Source organism: Petaurus breviceps, unplaced genomic scaffold, assembly GCF_028583685.1.
Source record: "Petaurus breviceps papuanus isolate PSGF00001 unplaced genomic scaffold, PetGlider_PUasm1.0 90903, whole genome shotgun sequence".
NCBI lineage: Eukaryota > Metazoa > Chordata > Mammalia > Diprotodontia > Petauridae > Petaurus > Petaurus breviceps.
The window spans coordinates 12525443-12536056 of NW_027187376.1; the positions used below are offsets into that span (position 1 = coordinate 12525443).

General features: G+C 41.4%; 1 protein-coding gene across 1 annotated transcript in view; it reads left to right on the forward strand.

Moving 5' to 3' along the window:
- The window catches only part of PLEKHM3 (pleckstrin homology domain containing M3), a 235730-nt gene extending 228924 nt beyond the window's left edge, over positions 1-6806 (forward strand). The window contains exon 8 of the mRNA XM_069075264.1: positions 208-6806. Coding sequence (XP_068931365.1) covers positions 208-385 — 178 coding nt within the window. The 3' untranslated portion in view covers positions 386-6806. The remainder of the gene's footprint in view (positions 1-207) is intronic.
- The last annotated feature ends 3808 nt before the right edge of the window (positions 6807-10614 follow it).

The window sequence follows — 10614 nt, forward strand, 5'->3', positions numbered from 1 at the left end:
TTTGTTTCCCCAGTGAAATAGAACATTACACTTAAGAAAGGAAAAACAGCCAGACTCTTGTTAGCTAGTCATGGGTAGGTATTGTATATGATTGTGTATAACACTGCATGATTTACACTGAAAGCATGTATCTGGTAGGGGAGGGACTCTGGGCATCCGATGATTATGTTCCCCTCATTCATTCGTGTTCCTGCTTGGATTTTGCAGGTGTGAAAGCTGTGGAGCAGTTTTTCACTCTGAGTGCAAAGTGAAGTCAGTCCCCTGCCCCAGATGTGTCCGTCGAGAGCTGCAAAAGAAACAAAAATCCTTCTGGAGGAGACTAAATGTAGATGAGAGCCTGGAGGAGGCATGCAGCATGTTTGAGCTGTCCTACCAGAACACATGACTGCCAGACACAGACCCTGCGGGAGGGACAGTGATCTGCTGGTTCTCTAACAGGTGGCACAGCAGCTTCTGAACGGGCCAGACACATACTGTGGGAGGGAGATGTGTCTGTCCTTTAGCTAGAGATACAGACACATCTATGTATATGTTTTCATATGTCCGTAGGTACTGTCAAAAGGACCTCGAAGCCTTCGTGGCTTGAAAATTACTCAGCCGATTACGTTTTGTCAGGACTTTCAGCTGCTTCATCTCAAGCAAGATGCAGTGTGCACATGATGCTTTAGAGGTCACAGCCTTTTCTTTTTGGCCCTCAGGAGCCATTTTATTCTATAGGCAGAAATGTTTTCTACCTTGCTTATTATTTCATTCTGGGGGTTGTCATTTAGTAAGCAGCAACAATGTTTCAGGTGATTTTTGTGTTATTTATTTTTAGCCTTCATAGAAGCTGAAGCAACTGCAACAAGTTAACCCATCATCTGTTTCATGAGAAAGTTTTCAGAACACAGTGACTCCTCTTGGCTCCTTCCAGGACATCTGTCACTGGCTATGTCCCCTCATCTCAGTTTCTGCCATAGAAACTACAATCCCCCTTCTGATATTTCACCTCAACAAAGTGGAATATTTTTGAAGCTGTCCATGGGTGCTTCTTCTGACAGCACTCATCCCAATTTCACCCATGGAGCTAGCTCTGATTTTAAAGTTACATTTATAAATTTTGCTTCCTGATAAAAGACAAGATTTCTATAAAACACTGTAATCAGACCATTTGTTGATAATATATTGCAGCATCATTCTCTTCATGGGGTGGCCACAGGCCAGAAATACCAGTTTATATTCACAGCTATTTTAAATCAGAAATGCCATAGGAAAGCCCAGTATCCTATCAACAGGGGTGACATTTATGGTTTTTAATGGGGCTGAGCTCAGAAGAAATTCTATAATTTTACTCAGTGCTGCAATTTATAGACTGGCAAATACAGTCTATAATGATCCCACTCCAGGAGAAGATGCCTTCATTGTCTTTAAAAGAAAATTACTGTAACTCCTACAAATTCTTCCCAACCACCTTCTGTCTTGCTTCCCATCACAGCTCTTTTGGGTCTATAACCTACCACTATTAACTCTACTTTCATGTTTTGTCATTTTTTTTAAACTTCTCAGTCCATTTTATTTATACTGTTTGAGAACTAAGAATATAAGAATTAGTAATGACATAAATATACTACTTTAAAAGGAAAAAAAACCTAGAAAACATATCCACTTTAATAAAACCATGAGTACTAGAATAAATAGGAAGAATACTTAGTTGCTTTGCTGCTGGACAGGGTGGCGGTGTTCCCAGAGCAGCAAGTGTCCTTTTAAAGGCCACAGGCACTATTGTCACTGCGACAGAAATGGCAGGTGGGGCAGCCCTGGAAACATGATTTGCTTCTGTCTCCTTCCATTAAAATAACCCTTATTACAGTACTAAAGTGTGTTGATATTGAAGGTGAATTCCTAATCAACTTGGGAGGTCTATTTCATTTCACTGTGAATCAGAAGCCTTTAGCTTCTTTGTAATTTGATTGTTGCTGAGTTTTAAAAATTTCACCTCACTTTGTTTCACCAAGAACCCTCCATGATTTCATTCATCCTCTCTTCCTCCCTTTCTCCAGAACTTGGCACATGTATTTTTATGTCACTCTCACACAAAGGAATAACTGAGCTGACTCTGGTGCCGGCAGGCAGTTAGATGTGAACATTTCACCTCTTGACTCACACCAGTCCCTCATACTACAGACCACACATTTAAACTTAATAGCTAACCACCAGGCGTTTCATTTCTGAATTATACAGTAGCTGGAGTGCTGTAGCTGAGGCATGAAAACTTGTTAAAAGGCCAGGCCTATTCATAAGAAGCCTTATGGTGCCTTTTCCTCTTGGAAAAACAGGTTATCTTCACCACCACCACTCTACCCTCCCTTCCTTCTCCCCCTCCTCCCCAACATGGATTACATACAAAAGAAAAGGGGTGGAAATTTTAAAATAAGCACTTGGCAGACAGGCAAACAATCTGATCTCCCCTCACCCCCCAGGTTCCTGAAATACAGTATTTATATTTTCCAGCCTCAGAGAAGATAGCAGAACATGATCTTTCACAAGAGAATTATAGACCTGCTTATTATAAAACAGATGTGCTCCAATGGCAAAGTGCCTTCCTCCCTCCACCCCCAGTTCCTTGTCACTGTAGCTTATTTTTTGCTTTTGTTATAATTAATGTATCTGTGATCCTGGCTATGAGTGAGCTTAGCCACAGTGAGCTGCATTTGGAGGCCTGAGGAGTAGGATTGCTCACACTCGATCTCTGTACAGGATTGCCCAATCTCAGATCTTGCCAGGGGTGAAGACACCGAGTTTGGCCTCGCAGGCCCTGTGGCTTTGTTTTACCAGGTGCCCATGAAGGTGGCCTTGATTAACAAAAGTCGAAATGAAACCCATGAGAAAACTGTCCACATTCATCATTTTATGCATGTTCCTACAGGAAGACACAAGAGTGAAATCACAAGTCATCTCTCCAGATCTCCAACAGTAGCCCTGCAGTTTGGGTCCTTTTCCCTCATAGTGAAGCTTTAGCAGTGGCCAGCTTCCGCAACCGTGTCTGACAGGCCTCAGTTTAACTTCTCTGCTCCCATCCCAACATCTGCCAGTGAGGAGAATCACAGATACTTGAATTTCCATACGCAGTGAAAATAACAAAGTTGCCGTTTATACCCCAGAATGCCTTAGAAGAGTATTGGGTACTTTTTTTTACCTGTTTTCACGTCTAAGAAGTGGCTTTGTGTGGTGCGTTCAGCATTTGCCCCTCCTGTTAGAAAATAGTCACACTGGATGCAAACCTCATGGATCACTGCCTTCTTAAGGCTGAATGAACATCCTGCTTTCCCATGTGTTCTGTTTCTCATCCTGGGTTGAACATCTTACACATGAGGTATATAACAAAATGGCCAATTAATCTCCTAGAGCTGGCAGCAAGTTCGAGAAGCCTTTCTCCACTGAAAGGGCCAACCAATTCCCTGGTGCATCCCCTGAGGAAATCACATCTGCCAGTGCCAGAAACATCGTAGGGTGTGATATTGTCCAATCTTGATGAAATATTGGCAAGTCAAACCGTGCAGCAAAGAAGCCAGTTCCTTAAATAGACCTCAATTTGCACCACTGTAGGAAGACCACAGAGCCCTTAAAATCACTTAACTGAAATGGAAGAAGTTTTCTTTTTGGGTCCAGTTTTCCCCCCAAGTTAAAAACATTTCTATAGGACAAAACAAGCAAACTTCTGCTTCTCTGCCTCTTAGGGCAGCATGACAGTTATTCTCACATCCCCAAATCTGGAGAGCAATCTTCCTTTGCAACATTTAATTAGCTAAAGGATAACCACCTTCTAAAACACAAATGTTCCTTCACTTCAGGGAAAAGTTGCTAGGAATATAAATTTCTGTGATTTCTAAGAGATTGATTTCCTCAGCTCTTCTTAGGAGGGATTTGTCTTTCATTTCCCCTCAGCTTCTATGAGAAGCTAAAGCATTTGCAAAAATACAGGACCCCTCTTCTAACCAAGCCACCTGCCCCAAGCCAGCTGAAGTTCGTAACTGACAGATGGCAAACTGTCTTTGGTTGTATTTCTCTTTGTGTATCCGTACTCATTGCTGAACACCGGTACAACATTGTTACTTCTCGTCACCCCACCAACCCACCTAGAGATGTGACTTCTGATCCATGTATGTTGTCTATAGTCATACAATAGCAGAACTATAAAATAATTTGATGTAACTTAGCTGCAAAACAAACATTCTCAGTGGAAGTTGGACTCCGTTCTGCTTCTTCTCTTGCGTACAGCCAAAAACATGGATATATATGCTTGTATAAGACTATTAACTGTAGTTCTTTGAGAACTTTGCTGAAATATCTAAACTATAACCACAACCTAGAACTTGCTTATCCCACTTCAGTCTAGGGTCTATAAATAACCCAGAGCCTATCTTTTTAATTTAGCACAAGGAAAGGAGACATGTAATTCTCCATCTTTTATCGCTCTCTGGCTCTGTCTCATTTCACCTTTTCCTAAAATTTAATTTGGAAGTAGAGAATGTTGTGAACCACTCTAGGAAAAAGCTTTGGAATATTTGACTCAGAATGAAATACCCAAATTAGATTGTAATTGAGGCTATTTTTTTTTTAAATACTGGTAGCTGTTAGTACCTTTGTTCTTGGGATCTTAATATTCATCCCTACTTGTTGGTGTTGTCTTGAAGGAGAAAATAGGTTATTCTTTTAAGTCTCAGAGTCTTATATTCTTGGAGAGAGTATCTGACTCTTAACAGGTTGAATCTAATTAGAGGTGAATGTGCTTGTTTGGACAAGCATATGCTGATTCTTCACATGTGGTACTTGGTTTTGACTTAGGTCCCAGCACCTAATCCTGTTCATGCTAATAGTGTTCTTGGTTTTACTGGGTTCATAAGTCTTTGCTATGAGGTTTTAATCTGAAGTTGACTTGTTTCCATTTGGAGGAAGGTGTTGTTCTGATGCATATTAGAGTGCTCCCTGAGACCTTGTTTAGTAAAACGTGATTTTAGACCGCTGATCAGCAATGCTAGTGGGCTGAAGAAGCACAGTAGCATGAGCTGCCAGATTCTCGGGTGGCGGGTTTGGATTTGTTTTCACTTTTATTATTCTAAACCATTGCTTATTACATGGCACATCCCATAAAGTGACCCCCAGCGTGATGGGAAGGATTTTTAAATATAAATAGGACACAGAATTTGGAGTTTTGCTTTGGTCTGTCTCCATGGGACTAGAAACCACTGAGGGCCTCTCTTTGTAGAAAGGTCTGGACTGAAACCGTCTGTTGCCTAACTAGGGCTCTTGAGGAACCTATGGAAGGAACATGTGAAGTAGGAGCTCTTAGCAGGCTGGAGATGGTTTCTCATGTTCTGCTGCACCTCTGCACACTGGTCTCTCTGCCTTTGTCTTCCTCGCCCGTGGTCCTGGGCTCGGGCTCTGGCTCTGATTCAGGCTTTTCTGCTAGGACGCTAGTTAGTAAACAAGTGGGCTCTTGTGGCTCCTACCTTGTATCTGCCTTCCGATTTTTCTTTTCCTGTAGGAGTGCCTTATAGTACTGTCTTGAGCATCTTTATTCCTACTTCCAAACCCCTCATTAAACGGTTTGTCTAATCCACTTGAAACTCTATGATAAATCTGTTGAGCCTTCAGGATCCCTAGCCTAAAATCGGAATCATTTTGCTTGTTCCCTCTTGGCTTGATGCATTCTAATGTGTGTGAGATGTATAAAGGGCTGGCGTATTCCGAGATGCATGTCAAACCTTTCACCTTAGTTTAACTTGGTGCCTTAACTTCAGAGAACAAAGAGAATCCTGTCAGAAATGCTTTGCCAAGTTTGAACAGTACCGATTCTAGCTCATAAGGATTATTGGCCATTTTACCAGGAAATACAAAGGCCCCAATCATTTAAACTTGAAGCTGTTTTTCAGTCACTCACTTTTTTTTCCCCTTTTATTAACTAGACTCAGGGGAATTCAATGGTGACATGAAGGCTTTGAACCAATGGGTAGAAAAGATGAATAGCTATTTAAATTTGAACCTGTAAACTCATGAGATTTGTAGCAGTTATAGATTTGAAGGATTATTTTGGGCACAAGGATCCTTTTCCTTTGTTGCCCAGGAATTTTCTTTTGAGTGTGCCACACTATCCAAATAGAAAACCAGAATCCTCTTGGGTGAATATCATTCTTGCCATGGTACACTGTGCTTTGTGTGGCAGATCACCAGAAGTAACTCCCTGGTTTTCAGTACGTAAGACCTAAAGTCAAATTTTGGCTTTTACCATAAGCAAAAGTCATGGTTCAAACAGTTGGTCGCCCACAACAAAAGGTCATCAGTCTGTCCTTACAAGAAAGAGTTGAGAGGAAAGAAGGACTGCTAAGATCATAGAGGTGTCCTGGGTCAGAGACTTAAATAGTAAAGAGTAATTCTATCAGATGCAATTCATTCTTATCCTCCTGGTTCAGGGCAATGTAATTGTTCCCTTATTTCTGTGAGTGCTAGATTCATTCGTTCAATTCAGAATAAAGGATTTTCTTTTTCATATCATTGTTGCATATGTGACAAGAAACTGTTTTTCAGTGTGCTAATTTATATTTAGATTTTTCTGTCTTTTAAATTTTTTATATTGTTTTGTTTTTATTTAACTTTTCACTATTGGGTTTACATTGCATTTTTTTTTAATTGAATGTAATGTCTAAGTGAAATTGAAGTTGTATTGTTGACAAGCACCTGGTTTTTATGGTCATTTGTAACCTAATTTAAGTGCACCAGTCCCTAATGTGTAAAGGTATCTCCCAATTAATAAACAATACAAAAAATAATTTCTCCTCTTGTATTTCCTTCATTAAAATAGTAATGTTCCAGACATGGTGAAAGACTGGACTGAGTACTGGATGCTATTCCAATATATTCAGACTACTTTTGTTTAAAAAATGGTATATATCAAAGAGTCCCAAAGGTAGGGATTTATTTTTAATCTGTCAATCTGAAATATTTTTATCAAAGCTTCTTCTACTCAATATCATAATGATGATATCTGGCTTTAGAAATTCTGTAGCTTTTAAAAGGTATGATAGTAAATACTTTGAGTCTTATTTACTGATAGTTTTACTTGATCACAACCCAGTTGTTGGGGTTTTTTTAGGTCCTGGGCCTCAAGCTAATAGGAGTAGTTGCCCTAGGTCACTAGCATGAAACATGGACCCAGTTTGCCCATGTTCAGCGCCCTCCCTCCTTGTAATCAGTACGCTTAAGTGTCACAATTTGCTATAGCACAGTAAAGGCTGTGGGAGGTTTTTCTAGCAAAATGAAGAGGTAATTTACCACATGGTACCCAGGGCCCTGAAAGCATTAATGCAACTTCCTCAGTTGTTTGGCTCATTAGTTTGAAAAAGTTTCAGCACACTGAGAATCTTGCTTAATCCCCTGACTCAACATGATTTAGAACAGAAATGCAGATAAAAGGTACCTAGTTGCCAAAGGTGATGAACACTCCCAGTATGGCAAATCCTTCTCCCATAATTCCTACTATCGTTTTGGCCCTACAGAGGAGCACAGGCTGAGACAACCTGAACAGATATGATCTGCGTCATTGCACAGAGTGCCCACAACAGTGAGAGTGCAGATAAATAAAAGTATAAAGGAAAAACAGAACCACTAGTTTATTTTTCTGACCAAACGCTCTCCCCAGCACTGAAGTCTGCCTGGCTTTCAGCCCTGCTACTCCCACTTAAACTTCTTCATTGGTTGGTCAAGTGCCAACAACAGTAACAGGCAGGTACCTAAGGCCCTTGACCATTTCCACAGATCACGTGTAGGTTTCTATATGTCCAGCCCCAGCCTCTCTCCTGAGCTATAGTCACCTATCACCAGCCACCTTTTGGACATATGAAACCAGAGACATCTCAATCTGCCCAAAACAGAACTTGTAATCTTTTCCCCAAAATCCAGCATCTTCCAAACTTCTCTGTTACTATCGAGGGTCCCACTGTCCTCTCTCTCACCCAGAATTGCACCCTTGAGATTATCCTCAAATCTTCACTAGCCCTTTCTCCACACACCCCGTCCACTGCCAAACCTTGCCATTCTCCCCTTTCCAAAATCTCACAGGTCCCATGTCTACGCTCTAGTCTAGGCCTTTCTCACCTCTCCCTGGGCTATTAGAGTACCCTTCAGATTGTTCTCCTTGCCCCCAGCCTCTCTAATTATCCTCCACTTAAACTGTCAAAGTCATTTTGCTAAGGCACAAATCTGCATCAAGTCAAAAGTTCTTCATGATCTGACCCCTTCCTACCTTTCCATTCTTACACTTGTGAACTCACTTCCTTATAACACTTAAGATACAGCTCTCCTGGTCTATTTGTTGTTATTTACACACAAAACTCCAACTCCAGCCTCTGCCTTTGGAATGGCTGTCCCCCATGCTTGGAGTGCTCTCCCTTCTCACCTCTTGTCTCCCAGTGTCCTTGGATTTCTTCAAGATTTAGCTCAAATCTTACCTCCATAAGCCCTTCCAGTTCCCCAGGTGTGAATACCTTCCTCTCTGAGATTATCATTCATTTATTCTATGTGCATCCTGTATGTCCCCAGCTATTGACATGTCTCCAGTCTCCCCTGGGCAGGGATTCTTTTTGCCTTTCTTTGTTTTCCCAGGGCTTAGTAAAGTGCTTGGCACATAGTAAGTACTTTATAAGTATTTGTTGACTAACTGGCAGCATTGATTGGGCAGGTAGGTAGTACAGTGAATAGACATCCTTCCGAGTTCAAATCTAGCCTCAGACACTAGCTGTGTGACCCTGGGCAAGTCACTTCACCCTGTTTGCCTCAGTTCCTTATCTGTAAAATGATCTGGAGAAGGAAATGGCAAACCACTCTAGTATCTTTGCCAAGAAAACCCCGAATAGGGTCAGGAAGAATCAAACATGACTAAAAACTGAACAATAATATTAACTGGTTGAACAGAATAGAGGTTGGACCTGGTGATGACTGCCAGAGACAGTGATGAAATTAGACTGAGGTGCATGAAGGCTTCTGGCCTGTGTGACTCCCTTTCCCTCTGGCCCAGAAAGCTTTACAGATTCATGAGGTGCTCAGTTAGAATCCCAAGCTCCACTTAAACTCAATCCCCCAAAGAAAGACCCAGAGAAGCCAGAAAAGCTACTTCTGGGTAAATGTTTACCAGTTGTCAACCCTGAGTCGTTCTACCTGGGACACACCAAAACAAGCTAGAGCCCACATCAATCCAACCCCACCCTCAGGAAATCAATCAGGACTCAGACCTATTCTGGCCTAGACATTGTTGGACTTCATCCCCCAGCATGAAACCAATACCGATAAGGAGAAATGAGTTAATGTTTTACAGGAACCAAACTAGACATACAATGTAGTCAGGAGGCTGATTAAAATTCTCTTGCCTTTTCATTTGATTTACAGGATGTTATCTTCCCTCTATTTGTAATAAAGTGAAGTAGCTAGATGCTCCAGGAAGACTTTCTGAATTTTTCCTACCTTCACTAAAAGAAAATACACAGATTTTCAGAGACCTGGAAAAGAGCCTAGAGAATCATACCCTTTTGTTCTCTCCCTGCCCTCTAGAGACTACAAATTTGAATCTCTCTCAAAAGAGATGTTTCCTGGGCTTGGCCATTATTTTAGGAAGGCTATAATGATAGCTTGAAAGATGTTGCCAAGAAGTGAATATTCACTATGGGCACCCAGGTGAGAGGTGGACACGGTATCTGAAGGGCACACGGCATCATTTCCCCTCTCCCACATACTTAGAGTACTTTGGAGCTAGGTGTTTTAAGGGCTCCTGCTCCATAAAACTTTCCCTTTACACACTTTGTTTTTGTCCAGGGTGAGGTGAGCTTATACACAGTGCTTACATACACTGTGACAATACAGCCTGGTTACTAGAGGTGTTGAGGTCAGGCCTGAAGGTTACCAAGCAGGGCTGTCAAGGAAGTCTTTTCCTGCTACCTGTTCTCAAAACTCCCAGTTAAGCTGTAATTTTGGTCTTCACAGTCATAAGTTCTAGAGGAGACCAGCAAGCCCAGGCCTGAAAAACTTCTTGTTCTGGTGTTATCTTACCATTCTCTTTTGTGGGCTGCTTGTCATGGAAAATCAGAGGTCCATCTTGCTTTGAAAAAGTAAGGAAAGTCCACAGAAATTCTGAGAAGTAGCCGAGTTTCCACGAGTTGAATAGAAAAGCCAACTGCTGACAAGCACAAGAAACCTAATTCCAAATTCAAGCACCAATAATCAAATGCAGTCCAATCTCAACTCAAAATCACAGTTAAATGGAAACTTCAAATTTGACAGAAGATTCCAAACTTGACATTTTCTCTCCTTCTTTATAGCCGACAACTTAAATCAATACGGTTGAACTTTGTACTGATTTAGTACTTCTGTGTAGAGGAAGGGTAGAGGAAGGGCTGTGTGTTTGTGTTTGAGCGTGTGTGTGTGTGTGTGTGTGAGACAGAGAGAAAATGAGGGAGGGAGGGAGAGAGAAAAGAGAGATGGGGTTGGGGAGGGGGGGCAGGGAATCCTTTATAGTCATTCCCATTCCCATCATTGAATTTATAGTGAAGAAAGCAGGTCTTAAAAGATAGAGGAAACCTAAGGAACAGA